This window comes from Schistocerca cancellata, chromosome 5, assembly GCF_023864275.1.
Source record: "Schistocerca cancellata isolate TAMUIC-IGC-003103 chromosome 5, iqSchCanc2.1, whole genome shotgun sequence".
NCBI classification, from domain to species: Eukaryota; Metazoa; Arthropoda; class Insecta; order Orthoptera; family Acrididae; genus Schistocerca; species Schistocerca cancellata.
The window spans coordinates 523,818,001-523,833,778 of record NC_064630.1 but is presented as its reverse complement, the minus strand read 5'-3'; the positions used below and the strand labels follow the sequence as shown (position 1 = coordinate 523,833,778).

The 15,778-nt window shown below is 45.3% G+C and overlaps 1 protein-coding gene across 1 annotated transcript in view; it reads left to right on the top strand.

The window, feature by feature from the left end:
* The first annotated feature begins 3,328 nt into the window (after nt 1-3,328).
* Nucleotides 3,329-15,778, top strand: part of LOC126188652 (uncharacterized) — a 28,930-nt gene continuing 16,480 nt past the window's right edge. Inside the window, exon 1 of the mRNA XM_049930255.1 lies at nt 3,329-3,452. Coding sequence (XP_049786212.1) covers nt 3,329-3,452 — 124 coding nt within the window. The remainder of the gene's footprint in view (nt 3,453-15,778) is intronic.

The following is a 15,778-nucleotide window of genomic DNA, read 5'->3' as shown; positions in this document are numbered from 1 at the left end:
TCAAATATATAGCTGTCAAGAACTATAGTTTCATAAATTGGGTTCCTTTTTAATAGAACATAAATTGGGTTCCTTTTTAATAGAACATATTAAAAAGGTCTTTGAACTTTCTTAGAAGTTGCAAAAATTAGGAGGCACCACACCTACTTTTCTGATTGGTGAACTGTGCTGTCGATAGTATTCTTAAGTTCTTCGCTCTACACAGGGTTACAGATTGTGCTTTCTCTCTGCCGGAGTACGTGGTTCCTAGTTGGGGTCTGTGTGAGCTGGAGGAGACTATGTGCATCCTGATGGATGTATTGTCCTTCGTGTACTTCGCCAGTCATTTACTTGTTTCTTCGTTTATCAGCAGCTACTGGTGTTGCAGATCTCGTTGTTCTACTTATAACATACACTATTTCACCAAAAGTGCCCAGACAGCCCTATATAATACAGAATTGATCACTAGATGACACCAGAGGCGGAACCACCAATATAAAAGGAGGCTAGTAGTATTGTGCTATCGCTCAGTGACTCCCAACGAGGAAGAGTCATTGGATGTCACCCTGGAACAAAATCAATCAGGGACATTTCAACATTTCTAAAGCTGCCTAAGTCCACTATTAGTGTTCTGATTCTGAAATGGAAACGCAAAAGAACAACCACAGCCAACACATTTCTGTAATCAAATGTATGCTAGACCTGAGGTAGTTCAATGAGCGACCCCACTGGACAAGGGATGATTGAAAATGATCACACTATACCTTGTGGCAGTCCCATTGGAAGGATTTGAGTCTGCAAATTCCTTAAGAACTTTATGTGACTTTTTATGGTTCAAATGGCTCTAAGCACTATGAGACTTAACACCTGAGGTCATCAGCCCCCTAGACTTAGAACTACTTAAACCTAACTAAGGACATCACACACATCCATGCACGAGGCAGGATTCGAGCCTGGGACCGTAGCAGCAGCGCGGTTCCGGACTGAAGCGCCTAGAACCGCTCGGCCACAACGGTCGATTGCCTTTTTATGAGCGCCAACAGTGAAGTGCAGAGGAGATGGTGTTACGGTATGGGGATGTTCTTCCTAGTTAGTGTGTAGTCCCCTTACTGTGCTTAAGAAAACGCTAGACGCCATAGGAAATGGATAAATTTTACAGGCAACGTATGATAGAGGAACAGTTCGGAGACGATGATGGTACCAAAATAACAGTGCACGCTGTCATGAAGCTGAATCTTTGAGGCAATGGCTTGTGGACAATAACATTCTTAAAACTGTCTGGCGTGCCCAGAATCCCAGCGTGAATCCAATGGAGCACCTTTGGGATGAACTCAAGCTTCTATTGATGTTCAGCTCCAGCATCCATCATCACTACCTCCTCTTGCTTCTCATCTCCAGGGAGAATTGGCTGCCGTTCCTTCACAGACATTCAAACATTTCATTGGAAGTGTGCCCAGCAGTTCAATTCGTCATGAAGGCGAGGGGTGGACACATGTCATACTGCCCAACGAGGCCGTTGAGCGATACAGAGGGCTCTGTTGTCATTGCCTTGCCCAAGATACCATAGATGGATTCTTGCCACCCTTGACGAGGTTTCGGCCGAAGTTCGACTAGACGACAACCAGCAGGCCGACGTGTGCCACACATGCCCTAGTTGGGTTGCTTCAATGAGCTCTGACTGATTTGGCGCTGTGGACTTCGGTGTGTCAGGGATGCATCCAGAGAGTTGTTGGTATTCTCCCGTGGCAGTTACTTCAGTTTCGCTCATGTCAGTTGTCGATCGAGTAAAATGACTGACTGAGTCATTTCCGTTGCGTAGCCACGGTCACCAGCTACCAGTGCAGCCTTAAGTAGCTGTCCCTTGCTTTAATATGATGTTGGTGGAATCTGTTCATGTACTTGCTGATATTTATCATAAAATCTGTAACTAAGTTGTGTCCCTTCCTGATCTTGTGAATAAAGTTATTTATTGCGAAGAAAGGCAACCTTCATCATTAAGGCAATGTTGTTATCTTGAATCCTGTATTTCAAATCTTGCTGAGTGAATTTTGATTTTTTAAAGTGGTTTCAGTGCCGTAGTTAATTAGCTTTAAATGGTGCTTATCCTTGTCTCATGGTTCGTATTTTGATTCTTTTACGTGTTGAATTCTCAAACAAGCCCCGCATGATCCTGAAGGGTCCTTACGAAGCAGAAGATGATGGAGAAGATGAATTGTCAATATGGAGCAAACAAAGCAGGTTGGAATAAATGAAACATTCATCTTGTATACAGTTTAATATTTAACAAGTCATTTAAATGCTACTGGAAGATATATTTCGCGTGCAGTTAGCTCACCGCACCCACTACCCTTCTGCCGGATAAGAATTTTTTAATTTGTGTTTCCGAACACAGCAGAATATTTAAAGAAAGTTGCTCAAAATATTCGTTCCTTCTTCAGCCCTAATTATGTTTGAGCCGTTTTCCTTTGTAGACGACTGGTGTTACCTTGACTTTGGAGCTACAAAACCTTCAGCGAACGAAATTCACGGGTGGTTATTTGTATTCTTCTCCGTTATGACGTAAATATTTTCATCAAGAAACTTATTGGGTTTCGGCGATTTTGGTACACCGACTAGTTAGAACATTTAGTTCATGTATTTACTACAAGATAGTTTAACTGGGTTGATGGACCTTTAATGAACTTTGAACGTTATTCCATTATGGAACACAATAATGGATATATCGAGGGAAGAAGTCTCGCTGTAAGTTATCTTTATTGTGTTAAATTTATTGCCTTATGTTACCCACTGCTGTATTACATTTCCTGCTTCTGAAATATAAGTGTGGTATAAGTTCAACTTTCATTAGTCAGCCCTGCAGTCCACGAAATATTTAATATTTTTTGAGCGTGTTTGGATTTTGCTACTCAGAGTGTAATCCACAAACAAATTTTTGAAGTTTTCTAATAAGCAATTAGCAGATTCGTACGTCGAGAGACAATATTGTATAAAAATACATTCAATTGGCCTGACAGAAAATGTTAACTTCACCGAAAATTGTCAATTATAAAGTCTTTCTCTGGAATGGACAGAGCTGTAAATAATCTCTGACGGAACTGTCAGATTTTTTTAAATGCCCAGTCTCAAACTACTTTCAAAAATTCGTGGTAATTGTCACTCACCATAGATAAAATGACTTGCTGTACTCGCTTACAAAGTAAATACACTCCTGGAAATGGAAAAAAGAACACATTGACACCGGTGTGTCAGACCCACCATACTTGCTCCGGACACTGCTAGAGGGCTGTACAATCAATGATCACACGCACGGCACAGCGGACACACCAGGAACCGCGGTGTTGGCCGTCGAATGGCGCTAGCTGCGCAGCATTTGTGCACCGCCGCCGTCGGTGTCAGCCAGTTTGCCGTGGCATACGGAGCTCCATCGCAGTCTTTAACACTGGTAGCATGCCGCGACAGCGTGGACGTGAACCGTATGTGCAGTTGACGGACTTTAAGCGAGGGCGTATAGTGGGTATGTGGGAGGCCGGGTGGACGTACCGCCGAATTGCTCAACACGTGGGACGTGAGGTCTCCACAGTACATCGATGTTGTCGCCAGTGGTCGGCGGAAGGTGCACGTGCCCGTCGACCTGGGACCGGACCGCAGCGACGCACGGATGCACGCCAAGACCGTAGGATCCTACGCAGTGCCGTAGGGGACCGCACCGCCACTTCCCAGCAAATTAGGGACACTGTTGCTCCTGGGGTATCGGCGAGGACCATTCGCAACCGTCTCCATGAAGCTGGGCTACGGTCCCGCACACCGTTAGGCCGTCTTCCGCTCACGCCCCAACATCGTGCAGCCCGCCTCCAGTGGTGTCGCGACAGGCGTGAATGGAGGGACGAATGGAGACGTGTCGTCTTCAGCGATGAGAGTCGCTTCTGCCTTGGTGCCAATGATGGTCGTATGCGTGTTTGGCGCCGTGCAAGTGAGCGCCACAATCAGGACTGCATACGACCGAGGCACACAGGGCCAACACCCGGCATCATGGTGTGGGGAGCGATCTCCTACACTGGCCGTACACCACTGGTGATCGTCGAGGGGACACTGAATAGTGCACGGTACATCCAAACCGTCATAGAACCCATCGTTCTACCATTCCTAGACCGGCAAGGGAACTTGCTGTTCCAACAGGACAATGCACGTCCGCATGTATCCCGTGCCACCCAACGTGCTCTAGAAGGTGTAAGTCAACTACCCTGGCCAGCAAGATCTCCGGATCTGTCCCCCATTGAGCATGTTTGGGACTGGATGAAGCGTCGTCTCACGCTGTCTGCACGTCCAGCACGAACGCTGGTCCAACTGAGGCGCCAGGTGGAAATGGCATGGCAAGCCGTTCCACAGGACTACATCCAGCATCTCTACGATCGTCTCCATGGGAGAATAGCAGCCTGCATTGCTGCGAAAGGTGGATATACACTGTACTAGTGACGACATTGTGCATGCTCTGTTGCCTGTGTCTATGTGCCTGTGGTTCTGTTAGTGTGATTATGTGATGTATCTGACCCCAGGAATGTGTCAATAAAGTTTCCCCTTCCTGGGACAATGAATTCACGGTGTTCTTATTTCAATTTCCAGGAGTGTAATTACTTTCTTAAATGAGAAGTAAGGCAAAATTATCTTCACTTCTTGATGACTTTATTGCATCGTAGCGAATCTACAACACTTCTTGACAGTAAGACAGTAACAACCATAATGATGTTGTTGTTGTTGTGGTCTTCAGTCCTGAGACTGGCTTGATGCAGCTCTCCATGCTACTCTATCCTGTACAAGCTTCTTCAACTCCCAGTACCTACTGCAACCCACATCCTTCTGAATCTGCTTAGTGTATTCATCTCTTGGTCTCCCTCTACGATTTTTACTCTCCATGCTGCCCTCCAATACTAAATTGGTGATCGCTAGATGCCTCAGAACATGTCCTACCAGCCGATCCCTTCGTCTAGTCAAGTTTTGCCACAAAATCCTCTTCTTCCCAATCCTATTCAATAACTCCACATTAGTTATGTGATCTACCCATCCAATCTTCAGCATTCTTCTGTAGCACCACATTTCGAAAGCTTCTATTCTCTCCTTGTCTAAACTATTTATCGTCCACGTTTCACTTCCATACATGGCTACACTTCATACAAATACTTTCAGAAATGAATTCCTGACACTTAAATCTATACTCGATGTTAACAAATTCCTCTCCTTCAGAAAAGCTTTCCTTGCCATTGCGAGTCTACATTTTATATCCTCTCTACATCGACCATCATCAGTTATTTTGCTCCCCAAATAGCAAAACTCCTTTACTACTTTAAGTGTCTCATTTCCCAATCTAATTACCTCAGCATCACCCAACTTAATTCGACTACATTCATTTTCCTTGTTTTGCTGTTGTTGATGTTCATCTTATATCGTCCTTTCAAGACACTGTCCATTCCGTTCAACTGCTCTTCCAAGTCCTTTGCTGTCTCTGCCAGAATTACAATGCCACCGGCGAACTTCAAAGTTTTTTTTCTTCTCCATGGATTTTAATACTTACTCCGAATTTTTCTTTTGTTTCCTTAACTGCTTGCTCAATATACAGATTCAATAACATCGGGGAGAGGCTACAACCCTGTCTCACTCCCTCGCAATCACCGCTTCCCTTTCATGCCCCTCGACTCTTATAACTGCCATCTGGTTTATGTACAAATTGTAAATAGCCTTGTGCTCCCTATATTTTACCACCCCTGCCACCTTCAGAATTTGAAGGAGAGTATTCTAGTCAACATTGTCAAAAGCTTTCTCTAAGTCTACAAATGCTAGAAACGTAGGTTTGCCTTTCCTTAATTTTTCTTCTAAGATAAGTCGTAGGGTCAGTATCACCTCACGTGTTCTAACATTTCTACGGAAGCCAAACTGATCTTCCCCGAGGTCGGCTTCTACCAGTTTTTCCATTCGTCTGTAAAGAATTCGCGTTAGTATTTTGCAGCTGTCACTTATTAAACTGATAGTTCGGTACTTTTCACATCTGTCAACACCTGCTTTCTTTGGGATTGGAATTATATTCTTCTTGAAGTCTGAGGGTATTTCGCCTGTCTCATACATCTTGCTCACCAGATGGTAGAGTTTTGTCAGGACTGGCTCTCCCAAGGCCGTCAGTAGTTCTAATGGAATGTAGTCTTCTCCCGGGGCCTTGTTTCGACTCAGGTCTTTCAGTGCTCTGTCAAACTCTTCACGCAGTATCATATCTCCCATTTGATCTTCATCTACATCCTCTTCCATTTCAATAATATTGGTCTCAAGTACATCGCCCTTGTATAGATCCTCTATATACTCTTTCCACCTTTCTTCTTTCCCTTCTTTGCTTAGAACTGGGTTTCTTTCTGAGCTCTTGATATTCATATAATTGGTTCTCTTTTCTCCAAAGGTCTCTTTAATTTTCCTGTAGGCAGTAACTATCTTACCTCTAGTGAGATAAGCCTCCACATCCCTTGTCCTCTAGCCATCCCCGCTTAGCCATTTTGCACTTCCTGTCGATCTCATTTTTGAGGCGTTTATATTCCTTTTTACCGCATTTTTATATTTTCTCCTTTCACGAATTAAATTCAATATTTCTTCTGTTGTCCAAGGGTTTCTACTAGCCCTCGTCTTTTTACCTACTTGATCCTCTGCTGCCTTCACTATTTCATCCCTCAGAGCTATCCATTCTTCTTGTACTGTATTTCTTTCCCCCATTCCTGTCAATTGTTTCCTTATGCTCTCCCTGAAACTCTGTACAACCTCTGGTTCTTTCAGTTTATCCAGGTCCCATCTCCTTAAATTCCCACCTTTTTGCAGTTTCTTCAGTTTTAATCTACAGGTCATAACCAATAGATTGTGGTCAGAGTCCACATCTACCCCTGGAAAAGTCTTAGAATTTAAAACCTGGTTCCTAAATCTGTCTTACCATAATATAATCTGTCTGAAACCTGTCAGTATCTCCAGGCTTCTTCCATGTATACAACCTTCTTTTATGATTCTTGAACCAAGTGTTAGCTATGATTAAGTTGTGCTCTGTGCATAATTCTACCAGGCGACTTCTTCTTTCATTTCTCACCCCCAATCCATATTCACCTACTACGTTTCCTTCTCTTCCTTTTCCTACTATCGAATTCCAGTCACCCATGACTACTAATGCCCGCATCTCGTGGTCGTGCGGTAGCGTTCTCGCTTCCCACGCCCGGGTTCTCGGGTTCGATTCCCGGCGGGGTCAGGGATTTTCTCTGCCTCGTGATGGCTGGGTGTTGTGTGCTGTCCTTAGGTTAGTTAGGTTTAAGTAGTTCGAAGTTCTAGGGGACTTATGGCCGCAGCAGTTGAGTCCCATAGTGCTCAGAGCCATTTGAACCATGACTACTAAATTTTCGTCTCCCCTCACTATCTGAATAATTTCTTTTATCTCATCATACATTTCTTCAATTTCTTCATCTGCAGAGCTAGTTGGCATATAAACTTGTACTACTGTAGTAGGTGTGGGCTTCGTGTCTATCTTGGCCATAATAAAGCGTTCACTATCTGTTTGTAGTAGCTTACCCGCACTCCTATTTTTTTATTTATTATTAAACCTACTCCTGCATTACCCCTATTTGATTTTGTATTTATAACCCTGTATTCACCTGACCGAAAGTCTTATTCCTCCTGCCACCGAACTTCACTAACTCCCACTATATCTAACTTTAACCTATCCATTTCCCTTTTTAAATTTTCTAACCTACCTGCCCGATTAAGGGATCTGACATTCCACGCTCCGATCCGTAGAACGCCAGTTTTCTTTCTCCTGATAACGACGTCTTCTTGAGTAGTCCCCGCCCGGAGATCCGAATGGGGGACTATTTTTCCTCCGGAAAATTTTATCCAAGAGGACGCCATCATCATTTAATCATGCAGTAAAGATGCATGCACTCGGGAAAAATTACGGCTGTAGTTTCCCCTTGCTTTCAGCCGTTCGCATTACCAGCACAATAAGGCCGTTTTGGTTAATGTTACAAGGCCAGATCAGTCAATCATCCAGAGTATTGCCCCTGCAACTACTGTAAAGGCAGCTGTCCCTCTTCAGGAACAACACGTTTGTCTGGCCTCTCAACTGATACCCCTCCGTTGTGGTTGCACCTACGGTACGGCCATCTGTATCGCTGAGGCACGTAAGCCTCCCCACCAACGGCGAGGTCCAGGGTTCATGAGGGGGAGGAAACTGTGTGTCGGACCATAATGATAATTTTCTCATTACATATTAGTCGGTTAACACAACGATATTCATGTATTTTTCAATTTTAGTTATTTTTGCAAGTGATGAAAATAAGGGCAGAGAGCAGCAACAGTCCGCGGCAGGAATTTCTTGTCCGCGGTGGCCGTCGCTTGGTGTGCAGTAGTGGTCGGCTTATTATCTCTGGTGGCAGCGGCAAAGGTGCTGCCGTCGGCACGTTGCAGCGCTCTTCCTCATACGAAACACTGATATAGAACCCAACCCATTCCATCAACAATGACAGCTTTTGAATAGGAGGCGAACGATTACTTCACCTGTTCTTTTTTTATCCTACCCTGTGCTCCTTCTCTAACGAGCTAGTCGTCGATGGAACATTTTATCATTCCTTCCTCGTGTTCATGAAATGCTGTACAGAGCTCGCGGAGTTTAGTTGGAACTGGATCCAAAGTACACACACACGTATCGCTAGATCGTATGTCAAATATGCTGAACAGGAATGAGCAGGGGGGCGCTACATTGACAACCCTATGTCCGTGGAGTGTTTCTCATGCAGATTCTGAGACCGTCAGGGAAAGATGAAGTGGGGCATGATTCTGTTGAGGGTAAGGATTGCCTTCTATATCTTGTACTCAAACTGATTCACATGAGCGCACCGCAGGTTTATGGAAACGGTGGAAGTCGTACTAGGGTCCCCTTACGTCTCAAGAACTTACTCTTTTAACGAAAATACATCCAAAACTGTGTCAACGATGCCCTTTTGTCAAACGGAATGTATGGCGTAGTGTAGTTGAAAGTTGCTAGTCACGATGACAACCTTCAAAACTATTCTTTCATCCACATATTCTGCACCTCAATCATGCTGGAAACATATTCTGTACCAAGAGATCGATTACTCAATGTATCACAGTCTTTGACTAGCTGAGAAGGGATGTCAGAAGGTAGATACTTTGGCGAGTTGAAGTTGTAACCAATGGCAAGCCAGGGTTTCAGCGCCGGCCGGGGTGGCCGAGCGGTTCTAGGCACTACAGTCTGTAACCGCGCGACCGCTACGGTCGCAAGTTCGAATCCTGCCTCGGGCATGGAGCCCTGCTATCTAGGGAATAACCACCTATGGTAAACTAACATACGCAAACAGCGACAAACGTCGGTAAGCCCCTGCATATCAGCAACACTGACTGACAACTACCAGCTGCTATTAGAGCCGACCAACAGGCCACAGCAGGGACACCGACGAGCTCGCCCACAGACGCACGAACAATCTCCCAACACTCCCTCACACTGTGCCTCCGGTATATGACCTACCGGACACAAGACCGATAACAAACATAACTGTTGCAGGTTGCAGGACGCTGAACGAGGACTCTGTACCAGCACCCAGCGCCAGCCGCCGAGCAGCACAAACGCACAACGTCAAGGTATCGACATGCATGATACCCACTACTAACAAAGCCTATCCTTGCACAACCTATCGCAGGCAGCAAGACAACCGCTACTGCTCTTGCCGCCCGACCTAACTTTCGCAGAGGTTTTTTTCCCTTGGCTCTTGCCTTGGCACTTTTTTCCCTCTGCCCTTCAAACCGCTACCCTTCGTCAGATTTCGACCAATCTATCTCCAGATGAGCGCGTATTAATGGTTAATCCTAACCAGACGTACGCAAACATCGCAGTACCCACATCCTGCGACACCTCACTTTAGTGAATACTAACCCTTATGCAGAGATGGCAGTAGACCTTTTGTGTTGGCCATCATGCCGGTGTGGGCGTGGAGGGGCTCCACCTCTATTAAAAAAAATCGGGCATGGATGTGTGTGATGTCCTTAGGTTAGTTAGGTTTAAGTAGTTCTAAGTTCTAGGGGACTGATGACAGAAGTTATGTCCCATAGTGCTCAGAGCCATTTTGAACCATGGTTTCCGCGTGTTCTTGACGTGCATACCGGCTGAGCCGCACAAAGCGTTCTAGTCCTTTCATGTCGGGGTTTCCGGGTGGTCTGCTGGAAACGGTCTTGGCGGTTGCTTCCAAGCTTCTGCTATTGACGGGAGATGTAATAGTTTACATATAAGTTGGTCTCTGATGGCTATTCTCAAGCAAAGAGTTACAGAAAGTGTGATGAAGTTTAATATCATATTGCTTGCAGCATATTCAGATCTTTAACTTGCCTTCAACTACTTAATATCGTTATTCAGGGAGATAGTTAGCTTTGTATGCACATGGTACAGAATCACGGTTTTATTGATCCATCTCAATAACAGACCTATTGAATACATCACACTGTCAGTAATTTAAACGGTTCCAGCTTTTTCCAGAGCATCTAGAACTTTTTATTGTTCAATTATTTCTTATGTGGTGGTCGGGTATGCCACGTGTCTCATATATAGACGGTTGCATTCCTTCTTGTACTGGTGATTGTATTTTGAAATGAAATAATTTCCAGTTGACCTGAAACTTCTCTGATTTACTCACATCCTCATGCCACTGATGAATTCATGGTTAGAGATTCGATTACTTACGTGAAATTGTTATTTTCGTAAACCAAATTCAGCTTAAAGCATGAATATTCACACGTTTTCATCTTTTAGCAGGATGTTAGTCAAAGCGAGACACAGCTGCAATCAGTACAATTACGAATAACTGCAGTTAGCAGAAAGCCTTTCGTATTCTTTACATGTTTTTCAGGTTAGCATGTAAGTAAAGTCGCGAAGATTCCATGACAGCTGGCCGTTCATGATGTCATGTTTGGCGTCACTGCTACGCATCTTTGTGTTTCAGGTTTCTGGGCAGAAAAATGTTAGGTTATCAGGCTGAGTTATGTACGCTCATCGCGCATAACTCACCTGTAATGTGGATTGGCTACAAGTTCCCTAGTGAGGCTATGAACTATTTATAAAAGAATGATCATGAAATTCACTTAAATACTTATTTATGCCTTCTGATCTTTCCACTGTGCAAAATAAGCATTAACTTTCCTCAAATATGTTTTGTTCAAATATTGTCTGTTGGCGCTATCATCATTCCTCTGGTCTAAAATGTATGCGGAAAGCAGCAGTTACTCTGAAGACATATTTTCATGTACTCGGATGAGTGCCACGGTTACGTTATGTGATGTTTGACACAGTAAAAGAGGTCCACTTCTTTTCCTTAGTAAACCGTTGATACCAACAGCTGTGACGCAGCAAAACGATCTCTACTCGTTTATAATTAAATAGGGAGGTTGGCCTTCAACTCCAGTATAGCATTCGACTATCGTCTTACTGTGGAGTCTTCCCTTTCACCACATTAAATGGCTTTTTCGTTGTTCGATTACTGAGCTAATCCCGACAATTGTAATAAAATATCTGACTTACGAATATTCTTTTTGACATGGAAACGCCACTCTGTGCAAGTAATTGGACTTTTTTCCTTCTGGCACACTTTGCATTTTTGTCAGATCTCCTCCCATTTCCGCTCCCTCTCCATCTTCCTCTCCCTCATATTACCCCAACCCCCCAACCCAAAAAAATGAGTCACTTAAAAATTGCAGGACATTGTCCTATTGGTCGGAAAAGCCGAGGCAGACTGCAATGTTGCCAAACTTCCCCTCCCCCACTTCTGTCAGCCAGTTGGGTGACTTAAAAATGGCGAGAAAGCTGCAGTTTCTTTACCATCACTACTTACCCATGATGGACTCATCACTTGTGCTTTGAACACCATAGTGGAAGGTTCACTCAGCACCTCCACGCAGAATAACAAGAAAAAAATGAATTGAGGCATTTCCTAGAGGCTATTATTCAGTTATTGTGGAGATGCATAAACTAATAATTATTACGATTTATGACTCGAAAATGGCTGATGGTTTGAGTCAGACTAGCTCAATTGACCTACCAAATTAATTATACACTCCTGGAAATTGAAATAAGAACACCGTGAATTCATTGTCCCAGGAAGGGGAAACTTTATTGACACATTCCTGGGGTCAGATACATCACATGATCACAGTGACAGAACCACAGGCACATAGACACAGGCAACAGAGCATGCACAATGTCGGCACTAGTACAGTGTATATCCACCTTTCGCAGCAATGCAGGCTGCTATTCTCCCATGGAGACGATCGTAGAGATGCTGGATGTAGTCCTGTGGAACGGCTTGCCATGCCATTTCCACCTGGCGCCTCAGTTGGACCAGCGTTCGTGCTGGACGTGCAGACCGCGTGAGACGACGCTTCATCCAGTCCCAAACATGCTCAATGGGGGACAGATCCGGAGATCTTGCTGGCCAGGGTAGTTGACTTACACCTTCTAGAGCACGTTGGGTGGCACGGGATACATGCGGACGTGCATTGTCCTGTTGGAACAGCAAGTTCCCTTGCCGGTCTAGGAATGGTAGAACGATGAGTTCGATGACGGTTTGGATGTACCGTGCACTATTCAGTGTCCCCTCGACGATCACCAGTGGTGTACGGCCAGTGTAGGAGATCGCTCCCCACACCATGAGGCCGGGTGTTGGCCCTGTGTGCCTCGGTCGTATGCAGTCCTGATTGTGGCGCTCACCTACACGGCGCCAAACACGCATACGACCATCATTGGCACCAAGGCAGAAGCGACTCTCATCGCTGAAGACGACACGTCTCCATTCGTCCCTCCATTCACGCCTGTCGCGACGCCACTGGAGGCGGGCTGCACGATGTTGGGGCGTGAGCGGAAGACGGCCTAACGGTGTACGGGACCGTTGCCCAGCTTCATGGAGACGGTTGCGAATGGTCCTCGCCGATACCCCAGGAGCAACAGTGTCCCTAATTTGCTGGGAAGTGGCGGTGCGGTCCCCTACGGCACTGCATAAGATCCTACGGTCTTGGCGTGCATCCGTGCGTCGCTGCGGTCCGGTCCCAGGTCGACGGGCACGTGCACCTTCCGCCGACCACTGGCGACAACATCGATGTACTGTGGAGACCTCACGCCTCACGTGTTGAGCAATTCGGCGGTACGTCCACCCGGCCTCCCGCATGCCCACTATACGCCCTCGCTCAAAGTCCGTCAACTGCACATACGGTTCACGTCCACGCTGTCGCGGCATGCTACCAGTGTTAAAGACTGCGATGGAGCTCCGTATGCCACGGCAAACTGGCTGACACTGACGGCGGCGGTGCACAAATGCTGCGCAGCTAGCGCCATTGGACGGCCAACACCGCGGTTCCTGGTGTGTCCGCTGTGCCGTGCGTGTGATCATTGCTTGTACAGCCCTCTCGCAGTGTCCGGAGCAAGTATGGTGGGTCTGACACACCGGTGTCAATGTGTTCTTTTTTCCATTTCCAGGAGTGTACTAACCACATGTTTAACAGTTGCCACAAACATTGTTAACATTGTTCTACGGATGTGTATAATTAAAAGTGACTGTCTCCTTCTAAAGTAGTTGGAATTAGACTAGAGCAGGTGAGATAGCAAGTCATAATTACACTGATTCTGGCACGAAGGCTGAACAGTAGACCTACCTATACATGACTTGTGGCCACACATAGCACAAAACATTATATACATAACAGTACCACATTACGAAAGCTGCATCTACACACCTGTTATCTGCAGTTCTCTCTCGCATTTATACCGATGGGAAAGAAGAGTCCAGTTGACCTACCAATGTGATTAGATTCATGATTTATAAGGTTTGAAATTGAAACATCAAAATGGTATAGCATGTTGTATTTGTGTGGGACCGTTTTCCAAGATATGTACCTATGTAAACAAAGTACACCCTTGCTATGTAATACACTGAGGTGACAAAAGTCATGGGACAGAGCTATGCAGACATACAGATAGTGGTACTATTGCTTAAGCAATGTATAAAAGCGCAGTGCATTGGTGGAGTTGTCATTGTACTCAGGTGATTCCTGTGGAAAGTTTCCTACGTGATTATGGCCGCACGATGAGAATTAACAAATTTTGAACGCGGAATGGCAGTTGCAGCTAGACACATGAGACATACCACTTTGGAAATCGTTAGGGAATTCAATATCCCAAATCCACAGTGTCAAGAGTCTGCTGAGGAAGCCACATTTCAGGAATTGTCTCTTATCACGGACCACGAAGTGACCGACTGCCTTCACTTAACGACCGAGAGCAGCAGCGTTTGCGTAGAGGTGTCAGTGCTAGCAAACGCTACTTAAAGTAGCCACAGAAATAAATTTCGGACGTACGACGAATGTATGAATTTTGTCAGTGCTGCGAAATTTGGCGTTAATGGGCTATGGTAGCAGTCGACTGATGCGAGTGCCTTTGCTAACAGCACAACAGTGACTCTCCTGGGTTTGTGATCACATCGGTTGGACCACAGACGACTGGAAAATCGTGGCCTGGTCATATGAGTCCCGATTTCAGTTGATAAGAGCTGATGATAGGGTTCGAGTGTGGCGCAGACCTCACGAAGCCAAGGACCCAAGGTACTGTGCAAGCGGGTGGTAGTTCCATATGGTGTGGGCTGTGTTAACGTGGAATGGACTGGGTCCTTTGGTCCAGCTGAACCGATCATCGACTGGAAATGGTTATGTTCGGCTACTTGGAGACCATTTGTAGCCATTCATGGTCTTCATGCTCCCAAACGTCTCACAGGGCCCCAATTGTTCTCGATTTCTTTGAAGACCATTCTAGACAATTCGAGCGTATGATTCGACCATTCGGCCACCTAGATCGCCCGACATGAATCCCGTCGCACATTTATGGGACATAATAGAGAGGTGAATTCATGCACAAAATCCTACAGTGGCAACACTTCCTCAATTATGGATGGCTATAGGGGCAGCATGGCTCAATGTTTTTGCAGGGGACTTGCAGTGACTTACTGAGTCTATGCCATGTCGACTTGCTGCATTACGCCGGCCAAAAGGAGGTCGGACACGATATTAGGAGATATTCCATGACATTTGTCACATCTCAGTAATGACACAGTGTAGGAGCAACGTTCATCGAGTATACTATACGTACGTAACAATTACTATAGGGAGGTGTATAAACAAATATACTGATTCTGGTGGCAAAGTGGATAGATTAGTCGCGTTGACCTACCACGTTAGTTAGATTGCACCCAAGTGCGAGACTTATGATTTATAAGCCCAATATACTGATTTATGGCAGGGAATCAGTTCAGTTGACTTACACAGAAATGACCTGAGGCCGCACATTGCCGCTGAACAAACACACTATTGCTAGGACAAATAAACTAAGGATCTCATATAAGACATCGCTAAAAATTACACTGGTAGACCCTAATTGCCGGCCGCGGTGGCCGTGCGGTTCTAGGCGCTCCAGTCCGGAGCCGCGGTGCTGTTACGGTCGCAAGTTCGAATCCTGCCTCGGGTGTGTGTGATGTCCTTAGGTTAGTTAGGTTTAAGTAGTTCTCATTTCTAGGGGACTGATGACCACAGCAGTTGTCCTCCATAGTGCTCAGAGCCATTTGAACCATTTTTAGACCCTAATTTTTTTATCCAGTCACGCCGTACCACCGAGAGTTGTAGCGAATAGTGAATCAGGTATGTTCAGCAAAAGAATGTAGAAAATACCTCTCTATTTAAAACAAAGAAAAAA